This window comes from Phaethon lepturus, unplaced genomic scaffold (assembly GCF_000687285.1).
Source record: "Phaethon lepturus isolate BGI_N335 unplaced genomic scaffold, ASM68728v1 scaffold17104, whole genome shotgun sequence".
Lineage (NCBI taxonomy): Eukaryota > Metazoa > Chordata > Aves > Phaethontiformes > Phaethontidae > Phaethon > Phaethon lepturus.
The window spans coordinates 1-27398 of NW_010534151.1; the positions used below are offsets into that span (position 1 = coordinate 1).

At 34.9% G+C, this 27398-nt stretch overlaps 1 protein-coding gene across 1 annotated transcript in view; it reads right to left on the minus strand.

The window, feature by feature from the left end:
• Positions 1-3: 3 nt before the first annotated feature.
• The window catches only part of LOC104619540 (sodium channel protein type 2 subunit alpha), a gene marked incomplete at its 3' end in the record, with an annotated part of 53143 nt that continues 25748 nt past the window's right edge, over positions 4-27398 (minus strand). Inside the window, exons 15-26 of the mRNA XM_010285451.1 lie at positions 27262-27398; positions 25109-25588; positions 13883-14003; positions 13385-13539; positions 12272-12445; positions 9971-10093; positions 5759-6040; positions 5046-5099; positions 3827-3964; positions 2618-2722; positions 1315-1585; positions 4-29 (exon numbers count right to left, since the gene is read on the minus strand). The exon at positions 27262-27398 is cut by the window's right edge and continues 229 nt beyond it. Of these exons, the coding sequence (XP_010283753.1) occupies positions 4-29; positions 1315-1585; positions 2618-2722; positions 3827-3964; positions 5046-5099; positions 5759-6040; positions 9971-10093; positions 12272-12445; positions 13385-13539; positions 13883-14003; positions 25109-25588; positions 27262-27398 (2066 nt within the window). The remainder of the gene's footprint in view (positions 30-1314; positions 1586-2617; positions 2723-3826; positions 3965-5045; positions 5100-5758; positions 6041-9970; positions 10094-12271; positions 12446-13384; positions 13540-13882; positions 14004-25108; positions 25589-27261) is intronic.

Here is a 27398-nt window from a genome sequence, read left to right on the forward strand (position 1 = left end):
TTTCTCAATCATCTCAGCTAAGAACATACCTGTTGAAAAACAAGTTAAATTAGTAAAGAATATTATCACATTTAAAAAACATTTCTAAAGATTTATGCTAGAAACATTGTAGAACTTGAAGAAGAACAGGGTATTTGAACAGATTTTAGAAATTAGCCATTCAGTTGTTTTTACAAAATCTTTACAGTTTGGTATGCTTTGGAAACCCGTAAATCCCAATAGAAATTCTGAAGTAATTTGCAGGATAAAGAAAAACTGCACCAATGATATTTGTAGGTACTAATTGTATGACTATGTATGCAAACAGGCACACTAATAACACAACATCAATCTTTTTTAGGACAAACTGATAATTAGTGTAGGTAGACTAGCAAATGCTGAGACTAGAGGAAAACTGTAACAAGACTAATCTCAGTTAATCTGCAGAGAGATCATATCTATAGTAGTATTAAAATTCCGTGTAATCAAGTTGCGATAGTCAAAGAAAATACATGTTTGACAAGAACTGCAACTTCTTAATCACACATGAAATAACATGACCACAAGTTTAGTATTAATGACACAGGAATTCCAAACATAAACAAACTGATAACAAAAAGGCTTCTTAGAACTCACGGAAGAGTAGAAGAATTGAGCATTTTATTATGTGCCTCAAAGCAGAAAAATACATATATTGTGTTTCCATACAAAAATGTCAAAACCAATTTGCATATTAAGGAGTTCTGAGAAGTTAAAATGAAAGAATTTTTACTCAAGTTCTTTCAGGTTGTCTGCTCTAGATAAAGCAAAGATTAGTGGAGCTATATATTTATTGCTACAACTACTTCAGCTCTGCTTCTCTGGTTGCTCAGTCTAGCTCAGGCTAAAACCTTTCAGGATCAAACAAAACTCTGAAGTAAGCTTAGGGTTTTACCGTGCTGTCTGGGGTGCTTGCAAGCTAGCCTAACAACAGTCCCATGCCGATTTTGCTCTTGGATTTTGGATTGCTGGACTCTCTTCCTGCAACTGCCACTGTTAGTTTATATAAAATTGCCGTTCATGTATGGGTTTGTTTCTATGCTGAGGAATTTCTACTGAATTCAGAATAAACATCTAATTTCAACTAATAGAAAACTGAGAGTGTATGAAACCTATTGCTAAAAAAATTCTTACCATACCGTTCAGTTATTTTATGGATAATATGAAATCAGAAGAAAGAAAAATTGTGGTAAGACTTTCCAGTGACAATGTTGAATCAAAATATAATTAGACTTTACATGCCAAAAATGTTTCAGTTTCCACAGAATTAGCTATTTCATAAAAATAAGTTCTTACCTACTATGGAGAGGATGACAACCACAAAATCAAAAATATTCCAGCCTATAGTGAAGTAGTAATGGCGAAGTGAAATCAATTTCAGGACACATTCTCCAGTGAAAAGTACAATAAACACGAGGTTAATCCAATACAAAATGTTTTCCATGTCTTCACTTTGGTCATCTGTTTCTACCATCATTGTGACCATGTTAAGGCAGATAAGTATCATGATACTGATATCAAATGCTTGTTTTGTTACAAAATCAAAGACCATGCCTTGGAATTTGTTCTGGGGGGGGAAAAATAAGATTCATTATGATATGCATTGGGTAAAATTTCTTTTTTGACATTTCCGCAAATTATTTAAATCTATTATGCAGGGTATTTCATGTCTTCCATGAAGTCCTCCAGCTGTATGAATCTTCCAGTTTGTACATGTGAACACAAATTAAATAGAAATGCAACTATTGTGTTCATAAGCATTAAAGGGAGATTTCAAAACATGCATAGTGCATTTTTCTGAAGTCGCAAAGGAGACTTTGCTGCCCTGAACCAGTTCACTGTAACCTTTTGTGACGCAGAACTATTAACTGAATGCTTAGCTTGGCAAAATTTGGAAAAAAACTAAGTGGGGGTGGGATGTAAGCAGGCTGAGACTTAATAGCACTTCATTTGCCAGAAAACTTACAAAGTTTTCAAGCCCTGAGTTCAGTGCTCTTCATGCCACCAAAATAACCTTTAAAACAGTATCTTCCATTTTTCAGCTATGGCTGGACTGGGCACTGAGCAGGTTCCACAATCCAAAGTGGAACTGCAGAGCTGGAATCACTCTCTGCCTCAGCCAAACCCTGCTCTATAGTGCTAGGGTAGCTCTGCTTAGGAAAGCAAACCATTGTATAGGTTGTGCAACAGGAATGTGAGGGGCAAAAGGACTTTTTTTCAGGCAATGATATGGTAACTTGTCCCCATAGAGAAGCTTCAGAGTTTTCCTCGATGACTGAAAACGCCTGTGGCCTAAGGCTTTCACATATTTTGACAAATACACCGCCACATTTAATTGTTCTATTCAAACCTGTGTTTTGAAAAAATGTCACATAAAATGTCATTGCCATCAGCAAAGAGAAAATGAGGGGGAAAAAAGGAAAGGGAAGAGTCCTCCGTATTCAGACAACAAAAGAGAAAATATTTGGATTTCAAATGGATAAGGCTTTTCTTATATCACTTGGTTTTTAGCTTACAACTTAGTTCAGCCTAAGGCATAATTGAAACAATCCCATTTTAAAATAAAAGTAAAAATAATAGAAAATATTTTTATTCTTACTGCTGGTCGAGGTATAGGCTTTTGTGGTTTCTTTGAACCCAGTTTTTTCATTGCATTGTAGTATTTCTTCTGTTCTTCTGTCATAAAAATGTCTTGACCTCCAAAGTAAACCAAAGAGACAAAAACTAGTTACAATCACATGTCTCTATTCATTACTTATAAACAAAGATACTAAATAGTAATAATCATTCTTGTTCACATTCTTATCTGGGGGAAAAGTTAGAATAGACATAAAAATCCCCTTTTATCATGATTATTAGTACTTTGGTAATGGAAGAATTGCTTCATATATCCCACCCTTAATGTTTAGGATGTTTTTTTGAGAGGCTCTTGAACTTGCACTGTTTTTGGTAGACCTCTGCTTTTCCTTGGGGAGAGGGGAGGTACAGAGGAAGGAGAGGTGCTTTTTCTTTGTTCTACTAAATTCCATCAGTTATTGCACAGGCACACCCTAATAAAATATTCCAATCCCCTTCTCTTATTTTTCCTCTAGAGTAACTTTTAGCGACGTTTCAGAACTGACATCTATGATACCAAAGGAGAATTAGAAGGTATCCACATGGTCATATTTCACAACCTTTTCTTCTCCCTCCACTGGGGCAGGACTTGAAATAGGAGATCCTGGAACTACTATGTGGATCAAGTAAGAAAAAAAAAGCCAATTTCTCTCCATCTCAACCCATTTCAGCACATGGATCCAACAGCACTTCCACCACTCCAGTAACACTTTGCGCAGCCAGATACTTTAGTTAAGTTCTGCAGCTGAAACACTGATACCTTTTGAGGCGGTGTTGACAAAATACGAAGATTAAAGAGAGTACAAATAAAGATAATACAATGTTTATTATTAGAGTTCAGAAATCCATACTGCTGAGCTCTGAGACATGAAGGCAGTCTAGCTAAGTCTAGTCTAGCTTCAATGGTTAGCCTTTTTATGAGTCTATAGTAGGCTCCATTCCCCAATCCACATCTTCACAGATATGACATTGGGTATTTCACTAACCATGGACAGACATATATTGTCACTTGTCCATCAAACCCTCATCAAGCCAAATTGTAAGCTTTAATAATTTAACATATTTAATATGCACAGCACGTATTAGTTCATCATAAAATGAAAAAATAGAATCTTATTAATAAAGTTATTGTGTATAGACCAAAAATAAGCATTTTTTAGCTTTCTTTTTAGAATAATGATGAAGTACTTATCTTCTTTTTCTGCTGGTTGAAATTGTCTATGATGACACCAATGAAAAGGTTCAAGGTAAAGAATGATCCAAAGATGATAAAGATGACAAAGTAAAGATACATGTACAGGTTATCTTCATACTTAGGCTGATCCAAAACCTGCAAAAAAGGCATAGAAACTAAGCCTTAGTTTAACTGTTTGCACAGAATCAAATATCTGCTGGATAGAATTTAGGGCTCTGTCACTCTAATCTTTGCTTCTTATGGTCAAGTTCCCACATATCCATCCCACTGACCTTCAATCTATAAAGTTACATTCTTCAAAAAGAACTTTGCTATCAAACTTGATATTTCATTTTTAACAAATGTAACTGGCCTGTATGAGCGTAAATACTGAAGTCACAATTTGTTTAAACTAGTATAGTATCATCTGTCTGAGTCTATAGACAACCAGAAACACCAGCTCATAGAGCTGCAAACTTTTTGTATATCTTGTGGGAGGCTCCCGGTGTGGGCTTGTGGAGCTTTCACTGCTAAAAGCACTTAGGAAACTGCTCTGGATTATGGGAGAGGCATCCAAGCCAAGTGCTCTGGATTATGGAAGAGGCATCCAAGCCATGTTTAGAGTAAGCATATTTTCTTGGGACAGCTATGCACATGTGGTATACTACAGCAGGCCTCCTGCTGTGAGTGTAGCTTACCAAAAAAGCTGGAGCTTTACCAGTGTATTTTTTTCAGAGGACAGCTTGCACCAAGGGAGCAAGTGGAAAGCAAAAGGGTAAGAAAACGTACAGGCCAAGTTAAGAATAGGAACTGTGCTGTGAAGAAAGGAGTCAGGTGGCTTGCAGAGCACAGTGGAAGTCTCAACTTTAAAAAAAGTTCAGTGTTACAAAAAAATCATCTCTAAGCTGTGTATTGGTGCCTGTTTCCAAATGTAAATAATGCCTCAATGCACATAATGAGGAGGAACAGGTGTTTCAGAGTGATAGTTAAGTCTGCTGTGGAATTGAGGAATTTTGGTCCAACTGCACCATAGAGAACATGGAATCCTTTAGGTCTGCTCCTCTGCTCTCTTTGTCTCTTCTATTTTTCCTATGGTTTCCATTTTCTTTAACTACAAAACTATAACAACTCCTTGTTCTCTCATTTTTACTGTTATTCCTGAAAGATGTTAAAATTACATTCTTAAATCTTGGAGCTCATGCAGTCAAAACAAATGGAGTCATGGGATTATACTTACATTACGAGAATCCACAGCTGCATACATGATATCCATCCATCCTTTAAATGTAGCCTATAAACAAAACACTGGTGTTTACATCATGCTTTTCCTGGAAAATGGCTTGTCAGAAACACTGTTTAAGAGCTGAAGACTAAGTGTCTTTAGGGCTCATCATAAACACCATCACAGTGCAATGTTAATATGTGACTATCGCCTTCTGTTGTATGTTTTATTCATATACGAGAATTGCAAGTGAATTGTAATACCTGACTGTAGGGGACACAGCAACTACTAAGAGCTTTTATCAGTTATGAGTAATACCTCATATAAAAGTTATTTTCAGTATATGAGCAAAGTAGGTGTACTTGATATAGATTCAGTGCAGCTAAGGTGAATTAGGTTTAAATTATTTTTTTTTTCCTCATAGTCAGCATAGCCTCTATGCTTTGTATTATTTCTGTGCAGATATGGATTTATCCCACACTTTATAATTCCAAACAAAGAAGTAAATTTTTAAATTTTAATAAATAAATTTAAAAAAATTTAAATAAATTTAATAGATTGTAATAAATAAATTAATAAATAAAATTTATACAATTTCTAAAACCCAAACCAAGAAGTGAGAGACAAGATTTCTAAATTAAAGAAACCACAAAAAATTACTTTTTACTGTTACAAGTGAAAAATAGAGCTATAGAAAGAAAAATAGAAACTAAGGAGTGGTGACTTACCACTTGAAGCAGAGAAAGGTAACCAAGGCCTACATTATCAAAGTTAACCTTCACATTCTTCCATCGGGCAGTTTCATTGTTTTTTATGAGCTCCTCACATTGACTGTAGTTGTTGATTTGGCTGATATCAAATCTCTCATCAGTTGTAGTGTTAACACAGTAGTAAAATTTGCCAGCAAATAGATTTACTCCCATGATACTGAAGATCAGCCAGAATATAAGGCAAACAAGAAGCACATTCATAATGGATGGAATTGCTCCTAAGAGGGCATTCACAACCACCTAGAGTACAAATGAAACCAAAGAGAGACCATGTAAGAAGACAGGTACTAGTATCTTACAAATGCTTCATCAGCCTTTCTTAAATGTAGCACTCTATTTTACTTCTAATACCTATCTGTGTTATGCTTTTTTAATTGTTCAGAGTAACAAGTAAAAAAAGCAGTGTAGAGGAAAGATAAAATGTCAACCTAATTAGAAGGAATAACATACAAACAGTAGCAAATGGTATCTTTAAAGAATGTGAAAAAGAAGAAAAAGCAGGTAAAACAAACTAAAAACCCCACAAACAGAAATAATCAGCATTTAATAATTCTTTTTAGAATATTTACTGAATGTATGTCTGCAAAACCATATCCATAATATTTCTAATCCATATTACTGAACACCTTTTTAATTGAACATAATTTTAAAGCTTCTTTTAAATAAAAGAAAACTCAGGGATGTATGCATGTTCATTTGGATGGTTATATATAAAATCAGAAAAGCAGACATGTTCAAACCAGGAAACTAGCTGAGTGTCTGAACACAGACAAGCTGGTAGTGTTCAGGCAAGTGGCAGTTAAGACTTGAAGAACGAAGAGACTTCACTTAATTCCCAAATGAATTTTGGGGAAAATCAGGCTTCAGGAAAGAAAAATATGAAAGTGGGTTCATGTATGATGATGAACAATGATTAAAAACATGCCAGAATAAAATAGTAAAGAAAATAAAATTAGAGAGAAAGTAGGTCCATTACGAATGAAAATTATTAATTTAATGATGAAATTGATGAGTTGCTAAATTAGTTAACTCCTAGTGTGTAAGTCTAACAAAATAAAATTTAATAACTGCCAATTTTCCCAAAAGTACTGAATGAGATCCTTAGAACTTAATGAAGATTTTGTTTTAAAAATGGAGGCCATTAGGTATTACATAGATGTGATTATTTATAATTGATTTAGTTTATATGATGTAGGTACTACAACAGATAGTCTAGCACACTATGTTACTTGTTTCTATTTGAAATAGATATATATAGCTTAAGCCTGTAAAATATTTTTGCATTACATTTATATCTACAATTAATAGGTTCCATAGAATCAATTACTTGTAAAATTAGTCACCTAGGTAGATCATCTTTCATTCCTTGCCATTTTACAGAATAGAAAATAAAACCTTTGAATGTTAGAGTAGGTGATGAACCACCACCATGTATATGATATAGTAGACTTGGTCTGAAGGAAAGGAGAAATACTTGTTTTACTTTCAGGGCTCCATTCCTGTGGAAAAAAAAATCTCTTTGGGGTGACACATACTTTGGATAATATTAGAAATCCTAGAACTTCAATGAAATTGTTATGTTAAATTTAGAAGCTGGACCAAATAAGGTTCCTTTCAATGTAAATTACTCTATGAGTCTATAAAAGCATAGAATGGTGGATGAAGTCCAAAGTTTCCATGCTTTTTTTTGCCACGTATTTTAAATCACATGTTGTAATAAGTGTTTGTTTCTAATGGGGAAATTAAAAAAAAAAATCAAAATCGTTACTTACTCATACTAAAAATCTCCTTAGCAATACCTATGATAAATCAATAAGCAAAAATTATACAGCATTTATCACTCATCAGCCAGGCAGAAAGGATCCCCCAACTAATGGATAAATCAGTTCTGACTATTTCAACAGCTCTGTCTTGACAGACCTGTACTCTCAGCTTTGTCAATGATGGTGACTATGGAAGGCCATGAAGAGTAGTTTGACCTAAACGAATGACTTGGTTGATAAAAAAGCGGAGTTAATTTAAATTGGAAATCCATGAACTCACTGATTTTAGTGGGAAGTTTGACTGGAATAATAAACAGCGACATCATTTTTTCCCAATTTGGGAATATTTTCCAAATATATATTAGCTATTATTTTTACGTTATTTTTATTTAAAGTTATCTTAATTCTTCTACTTAAAAATATAAGTAGATTTTTTAAACATAATCATATCATCCATCAGGAATAATTATGGAGACATAAAGGGATAGTTAATGAAATGAAAATATTTGTCCTCAAGCTTTCAGTCTCATACTCATTTCTTCACCAACTTGAGCTACTGTATCTTTCAAGACATTAAGCCTGAAATTAATTGTTTTAAATAAGGCAAAATTCATTATAACCATAGGAAAATTTCAATGGTTAACTGCCTAACTAATAAAAATATAGGTTGTGTTTCTTGTATGAAGTTATCTAACTTAATCCACTACTTTTTATTATATGTTCTGCTAAAGTCATAAATCTCCTCCTTATCTGGGTATTTTACCATGAAATACAGTTAGCAGATGAGGATCAAATCAGTACGTAAAGTTTACACCAACATGGAAGTTATGGGATTGACAATTACCCATAAACCTTCATGACAAAGTGACTGTTTTTTCATTGCCATATTACATTGCCACTTAAGCAATTTACTGTGCTTATAAAATTTTTCATATTTTGCATTCAGTTTTTTTGCTAATCATTCTCATAAAAAAAGCAGGTAATGTGTTTTTTAGCATGATACTATTGAGGTTTTAGATAGGCTTTGTATCTGATATGAACATCCCAAACTGTCAAATTTGCTTGAGCAACGTTCCAGAAACTTGTTGGAGGCAAGGAAGTGGTATTTTCCATTTGAATTTATCACCTTTCATCAAAACTTGTTTCCTTTTTCGTTGAAGTCTTTTACTTTCCAAACACATAGAGCATCATATTTTCTTCAGAAGCTCACCAATTTCTAGCTGACATAAATTTGCTAATCAGTTTATAAACCAGGGTGCCAAAGATCAGTGATCGCTGTAGGGAGCTCACAGAAGGATCCTTTTTAATTACAGCACCAGGGTTTCAGCTCAGGTGCATCTGATTATTAGATCTATGGCAATATGTCCGAGGCAGACAGATGGACCCTGAAGGTATAAGTTGGACATCTTCTTGTGGCTAGAGCTAGAAATATCTACCATCCCCAGTTGTTGACTACTGCCCCTAAGAGAAATATTTCTAGAGCTTTCATATCATAGCAGAATACATAAAGTCTTTGTCCATTTCAGTGCACTGAAGAATTGATCTAAACTAATCAATCTGACTTTGCACTGGAATAGACAGAAGGTGCCCAGCTGGGCAGCTGAGGGTCTCAGCTGTGGTAACTGATATGGTGAAAACAAACATCTGGGGACAGTAACTTCTCAAATATACCCAACTCTGTCAGCAAAAGTCTTCTGTTACGTTTTCAGGCCACTTAGTGCTCTATACATTATAACCAACATTTTAAAATCAATATGGAAAGCAGTAATCAACCAATTGAGGCCAGAAATCATAAAACCAGTTTAATATACTAGAAAAGTTGTCTTAAATGGAATGTAATAGTTCTAGTCTAAAAGACAGAAGGTATTTTAATAATGTCAATTTACTTATTAACATAGGAATTCATTACAAAACTTTTAAATTGTAAGAAATTCCAAATTAATATTTACAGAATAGGACATTAAAAGATATTTGATAGACTATGCACGATATTCCATACTTGTATGAAATACGCATGTGCATATATATGTGTGTACCTGTGCACACACTTTCACAAGGAAGTATTGTTTTTTTAAAACTGTTCTGAATACAGCATGATTTATTTGTATGGGATAAATTCAGTTTTGTAGTAGCATTGCATAGATCCATGCAGTTGATAAATCCTTGGACCCTCCAGGAAAATATGATACAGGGTGAAAGGCCAAGGAGCCTAAATAAGTGTAAAAACGTGTGCAATAACACATGAATTCATATAAGCAGATGAAGCCTTTTGCTTATATGTTAGTGATAAATGTAAAATATATAGGATGATAGTGTAGCATTTCTGCATGGATTTGTTGTTGATTGTTCTGCATGCATTGTTTCTGCGTATGCATGCATTATTTCAGGTTCTTTCATTTTGTCTTACCCTCATCCCTTCAAATCGCGACAAGGCTCTTAGAGGTCTCAAAGCTCTTAGTGTCCTAAGGGATTTAATCGCACCAAGTTCTGAGTAGCCCAAGGCATTAGCTGTTAAGCTAACCAAAGAGACCTACACAAAAACAGAAAGGCAATATTGCTCATTCATCTTGTATATCCTTTTGATACATATGGTGGGAATGATGTGTGCCCTGAACTTCTCAAGAAGATTCAAGGCTGGACCTCTTTCTCCAAGAATCCCTCTATAATGCAGAAAGATCTTTCAAGTCAGACAAAGTAGAATAAAAGTATATTCTAGGTACCTGTTGATGAAATCATGTTGGTAGAATGGTATAAAAATGCCTTCTAAATTCACATAAACCAGTCAACATTTGGTGGTATTTAAAGAAAAATGAAGTCACATGCAAAAAGAAAACGCCCAAAAGTTGGGTGAATTGGAATGGTCAATTTAGGTCAGGACTTCCCGTGATATCTTCAGAACTTGATGACAATGTAAAAGCTCTCAAAAACCACATCCAGACCTGGCTTTTGGTCAAATGTAACTTTCTAGTGTCCAGAAAATCTTATTCAACAGCCATAGCTACCAGAGCTGTTCAGATTTAACCAGACTAGTCAAAACTGATAACCAACTGTTTGTTAGACAATGGTAGAAGCTTCATTGTTAGGCATATCCACACTTCATTACATTCCCTGTGACTCCTTTAACCACTTCATCAATTCTGGCTTGCATAACGCTGGTCTGGTCTGCAGGCAGATGAGTAATTAAACTAGAACAGCTGTAAAATAAATAATACAATTATCTTTCATCAATAATCCTTATAAATGTATTTATAGTAAACCATTGGGAAGGAGTGGCCCTAGTAAAGAAAAAAAAACCCAAACTATCTTCTATTTCTCTCCATTTAATGCCCTTCCATTCCATCCTTCCTGTTCTCTTAAATCTTTCATTTCCAAATTAATCTTTTTGCTTCGTTATCTTAATCCTCTGACTAAAGATTAAAAAAAATGCTTCAGAGATTAATTTTTTTCATTTAAAAAATTGCATCAGGGTAAGGTTGCCATGAAAAACTGATAAAATTATTTATAAAGTTCACAGAAGTAACTAAATCAGAGATTATTCAATAAAAGTTAAAAATTTGTTGATAAATACAATAAACATATAATGACAGTGTAAAGTATTGTCTACAGAGTCTCTGTAAAGCTCTACTGGTCATAGTAATTTACCATTAAATCTGATGACTGAGCCAATAAATGTACAGATAGTAAGAGTATAATAAATAAGGGTACAGACCCAACCATGGAATACTATGTGTGCATATAGTCATGTTTTACGATAGGATCAGCAACAGTGGCATGGATTTAAAAGTTACAATGTTTTCCAAGCTCTGTATAGAAAAGACATTATGGTCTATCATATCATTGTAGTTTTAGGGAGATACATAGCAATTTCTGTAGAATTCTGCTGCTTTTCAGAATGAGTGAACAAGTGATTCAAGACACATTCTTACCTTGCATTCCATGGGAATTACATATGTGGAACTGAGAGATGCCCTATTAGCACAGACACTTGTAGTTATGCTATTGAGTATGGAAAGGAAATGAGTGTCTGCTATACAGTTAAAGCTCTGTAGACTTCCATTTATGCTACCCAGTACTGTGCATTCATTGTTGAGCATGTAGACTTGAAATTACAATGCACTTCTCACTAGGTCTCCTTCAGGCAATGTGTATCTGTTCCTGGGTGGTGCAGCCTTTTCAAAATAATTTGGAAACCCTTTCTAAGGGAGCTCATCTACAGTTCTTCAAGTGTCTCTTTAAAGTCGCCCATGTGATGCATTGAAAAGTGCACGAGTACTAAATAGTACAATGGAACTGAGAGTTCCTAGCAGTATTTTCCTTTCATATTACACAGAGTAAGTTACAGGACATTTAAAGTAATTGATTAGAATGTTAGAAACCTTTAAAGAAATTACTTTGAAATATTTAAACTTCATATACAGCAAAAACTGAAAAGAATGAACAACATCCTTTCCACACCACAAAAAAAATAGTAAAAATCATCATTTCAGTAAAGCATTACAACTTCATAAAACTAGAGAATATCAACAAAACATCTCCAGAGTAGTAAGTATATCTAAATATTTTTTCTTTTCTGAACAGAGTTATAAAACATACCACAGCAACTGTTTTAAAATAGAGTTTCCTCTGAATAGAACAGAAAGCTTATCCTGAAAACATAATATTCTGATTTTTAGAGTGGGTCATATAGGACATGAAGAAGAATACATACATCAACAATCAGGAAGTCCAGCCAGCACCACGCATTAGTGAAATAGGTTTGAAAGCCATAAGCCACCCATTTTAAAAGCATTTCCAGAATGAAGATATAGGTAAAAACTTTGTCAGCATATTCCAGCATGGTCTTGATAGTTTTACGTTGCTCTATGTATATATCTTCAAATGCCTGTGAAAAAGATTTTTGAAGATTTAATGAAATGTCTTCACAATTTTCAGTGTGGTATGTAGTAGTCAAGAAAGAATTTGAACTGGAAAGATATATGTGATGATAAGGCATATGTCCTTCCCTCAGGCACAGCTTTTGCTTTCACTCCATACTGTAGTCTTTTCATAAAGCTGGGTCCAAACACAATATTCAGCTTTCAGCCAAGCTGAACAGTGATCCACAAAACTTACTGTAATACCATTCTCCAAATCTCATTTTCATCCATTTCCACGGATACCAATGGCTTATTGACATAAGGATCTCCTTTGTGGTATTATATGAGGAATTTAATAATGTATCTGTGATACAGAACTTTTGAGGAAATAATAATTGAAACCAAACTATACACACTAACCCAAAAAGCAATCCTGAACAGAGATTAATAACTCTCTTTTCAAAATAAAATGTCTACATTGACAGTGAATCACAGTACATTGACCCAAGCATAGCAAATACACTGTATTTTGCTCCTGCTGTGAGGATCAGTACTTACTCAGCACACCTGATTTAACATAAGTCTGGTAAAATACCTGACAGAATCACATTGGCAACTTACATCTCAGTTTGACAATTCAAGTTGTTCTTAACTTCCTAGCTCAGCTGTGGTTTATTTTAAATGAGTGTAAGACAAAAAAAGCTATTATCATCAACATGTGAATACCAGTCTGATATAACTAATTTCTTATTTCCATTAACACTACATTTTGAACTTGCCAAACAATGTTTCATAGCCTGTGAGCAGACTCTTATGTATCCTACAATACATGCCAAGTACTTCTTGATATATGTTGACATAAAAACATTTACAAATTGGATATTAAATTCTGCAGCAATATAATTAACTGTAATTCTAAATGCCTGCTGCTTAAAATATACACAATAGTTCCACATTGAATTTACCAGAGCACCGCTGCTGAGAAGAATCATGAAGACAATGAAGGTCTCAAACCAATTGTGTTCAACAATCTTATAACAGGTTTTCCTAAGATTCCACCAGATTTTCCCTTTCCCATCTTCCACACTGACTTGACAGCATTTGAATCTCCGCACACAGCCTAAGTGCAATAATAAATTTTGAGATATCAGAATAAGGTAAATATTTATTAGGAAGGACAATGAACAGAAGTAATTTGGCTTATTTCAGTAGTACTGCAATGCTTGTAAATAAGTATCTCCAATTTAATTTCAATATCTGAAGTTAAAGCTTTGTAACTCTTATAATACCTTCCAAGGAGAGAGAGCATGAGAACAATACATCTATGGCAGTACCTCTGAAGAAGTTACTAATACAAACAAAAAATACAACTAAGCTGCTTCTTGATTTTGAATAAAACCAGAATCCAGTCCAAATAAACACAGTTAGTTCTAATCACCTTATATATATTTTGTTTCACCTACCTTCTGTAAAACAAGCCTCTGGCTCCAGAGCTTCTTCAGGTTCTGCTTCTGGCTGTTCCCCTTCTGGAGGTAGTCCAATATCGACTGTGCTGCCTTCTGATGAACTGGATGCATTTAATTTCTGTGAATGAAACCCCACACATTTTTTTTTATTTTATTTATTTTGAATAGAAGTTCATGTTTGAAATGCATACCAAAATATTTTGCATGTATTCCGTGCTCTGACATAAAAATAATTTCTTATCTACAATCTGTAATGCCAAATTGCTCTACCACAGGTGAGGTCACAAGATTAGAAACTACATCATGTGCATTTTCCCCATTGAAAATATTTTTATATTTTCATACAAGGAATTGCTGAAATCTTTAGACTACTATTCTGAGCCACACACAAGAATTCTGAAATGAAATTTCAGTAAGTTAGGAATGGGTGCCTTCCACACTTTGTACTGTTTAATTATTCCAATCATGTGGCTGCATTTTAGATTACACTTCAGATAGCCTCTGTTAATACAAATAATTTTCCAACGTCATGACCAAACCAACAGCAAGCTGCACAGATGTATTTTCATGTCTCAGGTAAATATTATTCTATCAAGCCTGTAAAATCTAAAAAGTTTGAATATAAACTTTTCATTATCATTGACATGAAAACACATGTTACGAGTTGTATAGGACTGTTTAATTCTCTTTATTTCCAAAAGAGTAGTACATTACTTTAAGAGCAGTAGCTGATATTTTGCATTCTCACTTGCCAATGCATTTTCTGAATTTATTGTGCTTTTTGAAACTACTTATTACTTTGGTACAGTACACATACATGTCCAATCACTATAAAAGCCCCCAAAAATCTTTATTTTTTGAAGATTAAAGTGAAACCAAATGCTTTTAAAACAATACTGTAATAAAACAGTACTGCACCAATGAATCATCCTGATAATATAATCCAAATCTTTGAAATTATTCTTTCACACCATCACATAATGTTGGCAACAGACAAATATGAGTACTATAATAAGTAAAAGTAGTTTGATCATGGCATTCTATGACTCTTCTAATGTTATCACTATGTGGAGTATAACATCAGTAAAATGGCTGCATTGATAAGTAGCTAATTTTATAAAGGGAATGATGTAAGCAGATTTAGAATAGAGTCTATAGGGAATTAGTATTAGATAGAGAGATGGTCCATGGTAACATTAAAGATATATCTTTATTGATGCTTAAAACTTAAGTTAGAGGCATTATTCCTTTAAAATATGTTTGAGAAGCTGCAAACTCTACACAGTTTTTTGTAAAGAAAATGTAAACAATATTAGTATGTGAATACAGAAAGTGCTGTAAGACTTTAATGCAATTTTACATTGCAGACAATATTAAGTATGTTCTTCAAACAAAACTAATTCCTTTCTCCTCCATTGGTTTTATCAAATCACACTGACAATATATCATGTTGTGATTTTGACATAGGCTTAATTTTGATTTTTGTGTACCATGGTACACTATAGCCCACATTTTAGAGGAAGACCAAACAAATGGAAGCCTTTATTGTAGCGTATATTATACATGTAATTTCAGTGATATCTGCACACCCATTTCCTTTATGTTTCTTTGAAAATCCCAGCTTATATATTCATGTCTCATGTTTGTGTGTGATCTTTAGCATCTATGAGGTTAGGTCCAATGACATGGATGAACACTTTTCTGCAGATTATTACTTACAAATTTCCCATTGCAACGTATTCAAATTAGAAATAATGCATGGCAGTTTGGTCATTGTGGAATACTGCCTCTAAAATAGAGAAACTACAAATTATGAGATAAATACTGCAGACCTCAAATAAGGACCACAGCATTTAAACATCAGTGGAAGTCAATCATCAATTTGAGGAAAGGCCAGAAATACCATAAACACAAGGTATATTCCAAAGAAATTTATATATGGTGTTAAAAATTAACATTTATCAAGACAATACAATAAATAATTTTTAAACTGAGAAGTGACTGTATTATGTAGAGCTTTCTTAAAATGTTGCTTGCATCATTCCGACCTAGACAGCATTTCTAGCAGAATGCTGTAGTAGTAGCAGAGCAAACAAAAAAATATGAACTGGTTAAACCATAAATTTGAAAGACCTACTGTCCATTCTTTTACAGGAAAATGAAGAGTTCAGTAACTTAGATATTACGCAGTTAGTGTAATCAGCACATGTTCATTTTAAGAAGGGGTAATGAATTCCTATTACTGAAATTGCGTAAGACTAACAGTTAACTCAAGATGGAAGATTAGAGATATCCACTAAAAGGAGAGATCAAAAAGATCAGGTAGAAAAGGTAGAAAATGATCAGTAGAACAGTCAATTATCAGGAACATCAGAAAGCCATCTTTATTTATGTGGGGCAGTATGTATTACTAGTCTCTCTCACTGAAAATCTGGTATGCTTCTTTTAAAGAGCTGTAATAATAATCCCAGAGTTAAGCTAAACAGAAAAATCCTAAATTGAATCAACGGCAGCTGATACTTGAAACACAACAATTAAATGCCTTAAATACTCCTGAGAATTCAGTTACTCTTCTGTTGTTGTTGTAACAGAGCTTTTCCTTAGCATGCTGTTCTAGTATACCTGAATTTAGCCCTAACCTGATCAGTATATGAAGAAGCATATTATAAACATTATTCAATAAATTAAATCTGTAATAATTCAGTATCATTTGGGGAAGACAAATTTAAATAAATTAAATAAATTAATCAGAAATAATTACTACTTTTTATGTTTGTTTCTTTGTTATTTTTAACATTGAATTTATTCTATGGCATTCTATACAATATATATAAAATTTAGTATGCATTACAAAACAGCTAGGAACATTTTATGATACAACATCTTCAAATTTTTCCAAAACAATTAAGTTCAGTATGCTAGGAAAACCTTCATTAACAATCACATATTTCCACAGCAAACTTCTGCTCTGGTATAAAGCAACGGTTCAACAAGACCAAGGGCAGGGTCCTGCATCTGGGTCAGGGCAACCCCCAGTATCAGCACAGACTGGGGGATGAAGGGATAGAGAGCAGCCCTGCTGAGAAGGACGCGGGGGTACTGTTGGATGAAAAGCTGGACATGAGCCAGCAACATGTGCTCGCAGCCCAGAAGGCCAACCGTATCCTGGGCTGCACCCAAAGCAGTGTCGCCAGCAAGTCGAGGGTGTCAATTCTGCCCCTCTACTCTGCTCTGGTGAGACCCCACCTGAAGTCCTGCATCCAGCTCTGGAGCCCTCAGCACAGGAAAGACATGGACCTGTTGGAGAGGGTCCAGAGGAGGCCACAAAAATGCTCAGAGGGATGGAGCACCTCTTCTGTGAAGAAAGGCTCAGAGAGTTGGGGTTGTTCAGCCTGAAGAAGAGAAGGCTCCAGGGAAAACTTATTGCAGCCTTCCAGTACTTAAAGGGTGCCTATAAGAAAGATGGGGACAGACTTTTTAGCAGGACTTGTAGCGACAGGACAAGGGGTAATGGTTTTAAACTAAAAGAGGGCAGATTTCAACTAGATCTAAGGGAGAAATTTTTCACAATGAGTGTGGTGAAACACTGGCACAGGTTGCCCAGAGAAGTGGTAGAATATACATATTCAGAATATACATAATCCCTTTCATTTCCACAGATGACAGTAAGGGGACAAAAGTACTTACATAGTTCTAAAGCATCAACATACTGATTATCATAGAGATATTTATGTATCTTTTACATCACACCTACCAACAGCCTTGCCAGTCATGCTTTAGTCAGCAATACAGTACAGTAGGAGATACAGATTTTAGTTTAGCTTTCAAGATAGAAACTGAAAGTGGAAAGCAGCTTGCCTATCAGAGCAGCATTGCAAAAAGCAGCAGCCAAGATTAGGTCAGGAAGTTTTTGACATATTACTTTCTGAACCTTGACAACATCTCATAGATTCATACAATTCTGCTTCACTTACAGCCAGGCCACTCTGATCTTCTAACATTTCTGTCTTTCTTTCTTTCCAAGATGATTACCTGAGAGTAGCTGAACAGCTCTTAGTTTAGCATATTTAACAAAGCCTGAAATGTCATGATTGGGCAAGATGCCACTAATAGCTGTTGAAACCATAATTTAAGGGACTGAAGGAGCAAAGAGCAGAACAGACATAAGCAGGAAGATGGTGCCAAGAGAAACCATCATTTTGGTTTTGCTTTTAATTTCCTTTCCTCTCAAATACCTGTGAAAATGTTAAATAATGGAAATTATATTGATTTCATTTTCTCAGTGCTGTGTGGATGTCAGCATGAAAATTAGATGTTCTGTGATACAAATGGCAATATTATATCCAAACTTATCCAGTCTTTTTCAGTACAGATATATCACCTGTAAAATTGACCAAGTGGTAAATATCATTGTAGTTCCACTGATATAATTAAGTGGAATCTGGATATCACTCTTTCTAGTGCTTATATAGTCAGGCATAATAACTCTATCAGTTCAAAAAAACAGAACATTGTAAATCAAAGCAAAATAATTCTGTTATGATTTTTGTTTGCAAATACTGAAAAAAATAACAGGATCCCTAAACTATAGTCCATTCTGTACTTTATTGCTATTCATAATTCCTTTGATCTACTTGTTTATGAGCATTTCATAAATGAAAATGTTTGCAGGAATGTTGGATGAAAGCAAAAGCATCATAAGTAGCAGTGGAAATATTTGCAAAAGCACTCCCACTGGAAGCTACTTACAAAGGCTCTTTAATTCACACATGCAATAGTGAAAGGATATTTCTGAAACAGAGCAAGGGACTGCTGTTTGTAAAGGTTAATTAAGTGAACTCCAATTAACTTCAATATTAACAACTTAGTATCACCCACTATGAATCACAATATGCCAATATGATATGAGCAATTCACAAACAATCCAAAGCCTAAATTCTTGATAGTATCAAAGGATTAATATTTTTAAATCAAAATATGACTTATCAGATAAAATATTCCTCATAAGGAAAATATATACAAGACAAATAAAATATAAAATAAGAGACAGCAAACTATGCAATAAGTATTTTTTAACTCCAGTGATTTACCAAACTGAAAGCAGCATCATACAACTATGGTGTTGTAAGTATTATGACAATGTTTAATAAGTGCAATGTAAATCATACTAAAGCTGGGGACCTTTTGGTCCAAAATTGGTAGCTTATTTAGTAGACTGCTGAACTTTATTTATTACTGATAAGATGAGATGATAATAAGTTTAAGTTTCTCAGGGCAGACAATTTTAGATGTTTGGGGAGGTAGTCAATTTGTGAGCATAAATTAAAGAGCTATGGTAAGACTGAATTGGGCCAGATCTTGCTATCAGTTTTCTCTTTGCACCTCTACACTTGTAAGTAAGAGCAGAACTGATCTCTGAATGTTTGACCAGCCAAATACCAATCTTGTATGAATTTTTTTTAACCAAATGATGGTCACATGCTTTAACTGTGGAAATTAAATGAATTTCATGCTTAATGGTGCTTCAAGTACTGCATATTAATATCCAAAATAACTAAATGTTTATACAAGTACTGAAGAAAAGCATTCTAAGTGAAAAATAAAAATGTAACTATCAGGAGTTTGCAAGTTACCTCCATTGTAAGCTAAAATACAATAGTATGAAAGTTTTCCAAAACAGCTAGCAGCTTTTCATTATCAAAACAATTTACAAACGGACTTATGTAAGCTTCTGATGAGAAATATAGCTTACATGTTACATATTCAGTCTTCCTTCAAAAGGAAAGAAAACCTTTCAAAAATAGAATCCTGAAAACTTTACTATCAAGATTGAGAAAGGTACATGGCATGCACTACAAAATACTATTAAAATATCATGGAAAGTACAGCATCTGAACTACAGAAATATAGGGGCTGCCAATCTTGCCTGACCATGCTGTGACGTGAGTCCTGTGACTCAGCAGAGAGCAGCTGTGCATGTTTGTACTTTATTGCAATGAATGGGACAGGATCATAGCTGAATAGCATGCAGGCCAGTCAATATCCATTAAAAAGTGATTATATAGTATATATAGATAGATGTATAACTTGCTTAGGTAACCTGTGTAAAATTGGTGACACGATGCTCTGCCTCGCTAAAAGGCACCAGAGCTGCCCGCTTGACTGATCCAGCTTGGTTCTACTCCTGTGAGAAGTAAGAATGGTAGGAAATGAAGTTCAGGACACAGCACCTCTGCTTTTTTGCGCGGAATACTGCTTAAAGTAAAATATACATTATTAAGGTGTCTGCAACAGCATTAGGAGATCCCATATTTTTCAAAGCATTTAAAAATATCTTGTAACTTGGCATATGCTGGAGTAATTACTAGCCTAGAAGTCACACTTAGCATAAAATTCTAATTATTACACAGCTATGCATGCACTACAAAATTTTCTGTATAAACCATCCCCATAGTACTTAAGGACCTAAAAAGGAAAAATTATTTTTATAGTTTCTATGCTGGATAGCAGTAATGCAGCTCATGTCCATGGACTTTCATGTATAGGACATAGCACAGTGGACTCATATTTGTTAATTGCCCTACTTCTATGGTAAAGTTTTATCTAGGATTTGTTCTCTAATTCCCATATTACATTGTATTCCCCCACTACCATTATTATGGACGCAATAATCTCATAATTAATTCTATTTTAGGTTTCAGGCAATTTTCTAGAAAATTCCTCATAAAATTATAACTACTAGCATGTACAATATTGTATGTATATTGTATGTAGAAAGGCATAATCTAGTTAACATTTCAGACAAAATACTGGAAAAGATGTATGTTCATAAACGAATAAAGATAAAGAATTCACCAAACTTTAATACACTTAATTAATACTTGCTAATAAATGATAATCACTTCGTTGAAATTCAGCTTATTGCCCTATACCATAGCGAATACATGTATGCATGGGTATACATAGAGAAAAGCAAAAGCACACAGACGCACACTCATTAGCATCTGGCTATCTTGCAGAGTGTTCACACAGTACAAGGATGTCTAAGCTGCCTTTCATTTGGGATATTGCTAATTGAACGTGGTTTGGTGGCAGTTTCTAACTTCAGTTCTTTTAATTTGTGGTATGAGCAATGAAGTGACTGGCAGATCAACACTTGGCAACAGCAGAATCATATTAATGGGAAAATATGAGAGGGCAGAAATGCAAGGTACATCATGGTATGACAAAAAAGAGGAAGCCTTGAACAAAAAGCCATTTGTAGTCACTTTTTTAATTTAAAAAATGCCTTTTCTTGCTATGCATCATTTTAATGAGAAGTGGGTTATTCTTGTGACTAATAAGCCATCATTCTATATCAAAATCCATGGTGGATAAGAATTATCTAGTGAAAAGTAGGAACTAGGCTTAAGAATTAAAAAAATGCACTTTTGTGATTAAAATACATTTGAAATTTAGGCTCTCAATTGAGAAATATGCTTACAATGTCTTTGCTTAACTGCTGTGTCTCTCTTGAAGGTGCCTGACATTTATAAACATTTCCCTTCAGTTTTTCACTTTCAATATCTGCAAGAGTAAGACATTTCAGTCCTGAATATGCTCAGGAGAGTTTTGGGCTTGACCAGTCAAAAGTGCTTGGCACTAGCTCATTCCTGACTGAATATGCACTTCTTTGTCTTATCACCTGATCAGTTTGCAGTTCCAGAAGCATGATTAACACACACGTTTACAGGATTCACTGCCTCCAAGAATGCAATGAGGACACTGTCTTCTTTTAAATATTGTATCTGGAGGAGAAAGCTTTTCTTTTATGGTGGAAGATTAATGACTGGAGCTCATGTTTCAAATGTGGGATAATCTGATTTAAAATTTTCCCTATAGCAATTGAAACCACTATTTTTGTCACCTTGTAGAATAACACAATTGGGGTCTTTCCATTGGGAAAAGAAAATATTTAGCTAATGAAGAGAGTCAGCAGTCATACCATGCTGTTATACAATGAAGAAATAGATGCACCATTGTCACTGTGGTCATACTCCTACTAATCACCAGCCTATGGATTTGAATAAGGTACATCCTCCATCTCTTCTACTGACGTTGTGCAGTAAATAGTTAAAGATTGAGCCGTTTACAAAGAGAAGCAAAAGGAAAAATGTTGGTGATCAGGGAATTCATATGGGAAATTCAGGTTTCAGTCCCTATTTCAAGGCAGTTTCCGCATTTTCGCCACTGACTACTGACTGTTAAAAAGCCATAAACAGATTTTGTAGCAGGGAAAGATTTCATTCTCAAAACAGATGCCTTAATCATTAGGCACTACCAAAAGTCATGTTCCTTCTTGCTGCCACTGTTCAGTGAATCACAAATTATTTTCTGCACAACAGCTGTAGCTTCAGCGTAAGAAATGGAGAATACTCCACCAGTACAGAACAGTCCCGTGACTACATTTATAAAACAGACTTCAGCAGCTAATTAATTTAATAATCACTAATGAAAATATTTAAATTACTTCTTTCTCAATCATTTTAATGACATAGAGTATTTAAATTAGTAGAATCCAATTACACTTCTAAATTACTTTTTGCTGAGAAGTTGCCAATTAAAAATTACCAGAGCTATAATCTACTTTAATAAAACTTCAGTTAATATGTGCATAACTTCATAACTTTTAAAAAATAACAAGCACAGGACAATTTAAAACATGGTTTACTACTACCATGAGTAGTGGTATTATCAGAATCAATAGCATTATGAAAATTAATCTGACATTGGTGGCAGGGGAAGGGAAGGGAAGGGAAGGGAAGGGGAGGGAAGGGAAGGGAAGGGAAGGGGAGGGAAGGGAAGGGAAGGGAAGGGGAGGGAAGGGAAGGGAAGGGAAGGGGAGGGAAGGGAAGGGAAGGGAAGGGGAGGGAAGGGAAGGGAAGGGAAGGGGAGGGAAGGGAAGGGAAGGGAAGGGGAGGGAAGGGAAGGGAAGGGAAGGGGAGGGAAGGGAAGGGAAGGGAAGGGGAGGGAAGGGAAGGGAAGGGAAGGGGAGGGAAGGGAAGGGAAGGGAGAAGCAAGAGATGAGAGAGGAAAGTTAGAAGAGAGAAGAGTGAGAAGAGAGAAGAGTGAGAAGAGAGAAGAGTGAGAAGAGAGAAGAGTGAGAAGAGAGAAGAGTGAGAAGAGAGAAGAGTGAGAAGAGAGAAGAGGAGGAGTTTTCTTGAGTGCATATTTCTGATCATACTGGGACTTCATAGTCAACATCTCAGACTGTATCTGTGTCAGAAGATTTTCTTTTGGTGTCATTCATACAGTAATATCATCTGAAGCATCATTGCCAGTTACAATATGTCTGCAGAATAAACTAACAGTATCTTCTTCACACTTTCCAACTGAGGCATTTAGAATTTTTTATGAAAAATTATTAGGTTGACAGCACCCTTGAAACTGATAAATACACTATTAACTTTACAGACAAATACAGAATGACAGATAGGTATTTGTTACTTTACCAAGATAGCAATAAATATTTTGTGATGAAGAAATCCAAAGTATTCTGCTTCCTAGTACTGAACTTTAACTTAAGACACTTTATTCCCAAACTTTCAGTACATCCTCTGGCTATCACTAGTTGCTAAGCAGGGAAAAGGCTGAAAGCGATAGATGAACATGATTAGCAGGAAAAAAGAACAAACCCAGAAGGACAGGCCTAGACCAAGAAACTATGTGATTTACAAAAAGATGAAAAATAACCTGTGCCATTACCGTCATATACAATCATTATGGATGATCTCACTGATAGGTTGAATTTGACCAGATTAGCATTAGAATTTGCTGCTCCTTTGGCAGCAGAAAGTTTTGAAACAGTTAACAATGCGACAATACAACAATGGAACAGAAGAACAATGGAAGGACAGCCCTGTGTGGTGTAAAGGTGCCTAAAGAAGATTCCTTTTCTTATCCTATGTACAAAGATATAATAGAACCAGCCAAAATCCTACATTCAGACCAAGAAACTTTCATAAATCACCCTGTTTGTTACACAGAACAATTAAAGGTTAAACTACAACAACTTCTGCTTTGTTCTACACCCAAGTCATGGTTTTGAGGAGTAAGATAAATACTAATAACAACAATCTGCAAAAGATTTAAAGAACAATAAAGATATTTCTGACAAGAAACAAGAAAATATGACTGTGTGATGCAGTCTGTACAAAAAAGGATCTCCCAGTGAGAATTACTAGAATCTTATCCATATTTGTACCCTCAGATTCAAGTGCAAGGAAATCACTTTATGAAAACCTTTATGTTAGTTTATGTCTACACTGTAGCATGCAGTACCGTTCAAAAACACCCATGCTAATGCTGAGTGAACTAGCATCAGTATTAAGCATAGCATAGACCTACTCCACTTGAGGTGGTGTGCCTCCACCATGTACAATTGTGCAGGACAGAGCACTGGGTTAACACAACAATAATGGCTTCAGCATCCCCTGTGACTAAGTGCTAGCGCAGATTTGTCCATTTGGCACAACATTGTGCCAGAAAGAAGTACATTTATTACAGTCAGAGTAGGTAACAGATTCAAATACCTCAAAGCTTTGAAAATGAGAATGGGTAGCCATATGAAAGGATCTTATATTGTGATATAAATCTTCATACTTTTTTTACCATAAGGCCATTACTTCACTTCTTCAGTGGATCTGCTACTATCAGATGGATTATTAGTGATTTATATGAAATTGCTTAGTGATGCTGGTCCAGTATTCAAATGTACTTACAATGTATCTAGATTTACTTTGACTATATCAGAAAGGTTAAAAGCATCAGAACAAATGGTTAATTTGCCAGGAGGCACTCCAGAAAGCAGACAAAAGAGTAAATAAACTGCAATGAAGAAATAAGCATGGTAAAACTTGCACAATCCCCTCACATTTTGTAAGACTTTTGGTATCCAGGGCTATTAATTGGTTCATTTTCCTGTTAATGATTTAACTAAATAAAATAGGAAAAAAGTATTAATTTTATTAAAAATCGTCTTATGCATCTTGATCATTACTGTAAATGCAATACTGTATTACCATCTCATTCAAAACTTGCAACCTTACATCAATTTCTTTAAATACCATTACGAGTTTGTATATGCTGTTATACAGGAATTAATTAAAGATTTTAATTCAAGACTAGTAACCTTAGGAAAAAAAGAAAAGCATCAGAGTATTTTAAATATAGAAATAGTTTTACCTCTTTGCTTTCTTCCAGGTCTGACTCGCTGCTGAACTCCTCTGTATTTAAATTTTCAAAATCTGATTCCCCGACAGCAATTGGCACTGTCACAGTGAGACTTGGGTTGTTTATGAATGACATGTAATCACTTTCATCAACAACATATTTTTCCACGCTGCTGCCTATGCCACTGGTAGTTCCATTCCCTTCTTTAAGATAGGCAAGGTTTTTACCTATTTCTACTATTGTGTGGTTGGAAATACAGCTGTCTTTTTTGTTGTTTAGGTCTTCAAGAGGTTTGATTTCATCTAAAACTTTCTGCTTTCTAACAAAGGCTTTTTGGATGAATTCACGCACTTTTCTCTTCACATAATCTATGCCTTTCTGAATCCTTGCCACAGCAATCTGTAGATTGTTCATTTCATTATCATCGTCTGTAGCAGCAAGGTTGTCTGAACTAAATGAGCTCAGCAGCAAGGCCAAAAATAGGTTGAGTACCTAAAAGACAGTAAGGAGAAAATATAGGGGATCTCTTATTTTTAAGTCATAAAAGTAATTCCAATATGGGTTGTTCAATATGACATAATATTTATTTCACAGTTAGCACTTTATTTCAACGCACCTTCCTGCTATTCTTTCCAGTCCATAATCCCTCTCCCCTATATTTTATTATAACTTGCCCAAAACGTTTTTAGCTTGTTTAACTTGACTAGTATAGGTGAAAATCTGAGCTGTTCCTTGCGTTTCTCGTCCACACTGGAGGTAGTGCAGGTCTATTCCTCAAAATGGAGAAAGACGCAGGGAGGCAGGATACAACATGATGTAATTCATGCAAGCTACACCTGCTGTAGTGTTCATAGGCACGGGGAATGCAGGAATACTTGTCTTCTACGGTTCTACAGACCATAGCTTCAGTGTCTTTAATTCAGAATATAATAAACTGCAGGGGGGGTGAACTAGATCACCTATAAAGGTCCCTTCCAACCCAAAGATTCTATGATTCTATGATTTGCCAAGAATACATCAGTGTATTTTTGTTTTGGGCAGGAAAACTAGGTAAGAGATAATGAGTCCACAGATGTGATACACCTCAATTTTTAAACCTATTTCAGACTTTCTTGCATGGCATTTTATAAACATGCAAGAGAAATTTGGACCAGATGTAATTATGACAGACTATGTGCAAAACAGATTAAAAATAATTTAAGTTCTATTTGTCAATTCTTCCTGTTCAAAATTGCAGAATATTTTAGAAGGTATACCACAGGAGTCTCACACTAGTCCAGTTAAATTTGGTATTTATGCCTGTGGATAAGCATATTTATAAAATTCATGGATGATACCAAAAAGAGAAGGGATGCTAGCACTCAACAAGAAAGAACTATAATTAGGCATAACCATGGTAAATTGGTGAAATGATTCAAAATCAATATGGCATTTAATTCTGAAGTACTAGAGTAGAAATGTTGGTTATGAAAAATGAAAAGTACATGTTACAGAAGGTATGAAAACTGGCAAGGTAGAAGCACTGCAGAAAAGGGCATATAGGCTGCATCAGGAAAGCAATGCTGGTACAGAAATTTCATGTGTAATTTTGGGATGTAGCACAAGGAATGTTGGGTTTAAGACATGGAAGTATAATTACTCCACATTACTCGGTACTTTTGTCTATCCAAAATGCTGCTTGGGAGGAATTCAGAGGCCAGTAGCAAAAGGGATAAGTAGTTTAGAAATCATCATCTGTGAGAAAAAATTGAACAGCTAGGCTTATTTTGTTTCAGAAAGAAAAGACTGAAAGTGGAAACAGTAAGCCTTTAAGTATCATAAATGTTGTCATGAAGACCAACTATTTTCCATTACTGAGACCAGTCAGTTTAATTGGTTGTAAAAGGTGATTTAAGTTAGATGGTTTTTTAAAAGGCATTTTTGACTATCAGCATAATTCATCACTGATCTTACTAAAGTTATAAATTTACTGAAGATTTAAAAGAAAAGGTAGACAAACATTTTTCATCAGTGATCAAGTTATATTTGAACCTGGTTTAAAGAAAGGGCAAATGAACTACATGATCTCCTAAAATCCCTCTCCAGACTTCACCTCTGATTTCTAAATAATGAAAAATAGGAAATATGTTCTAATAGTTTTAAAAAAATCCCCACTGATTACGTACCACTAGGTTTCCAATCACCATGACCATCATGAAGACTGTAAGGCACATAGTTTGGCCTGCAACCTCCATGCAGTCCCACATCGTTTCTATCCATTCTCCACACAGCACTCGAAACACAATCAGGAAACATCGGAAAA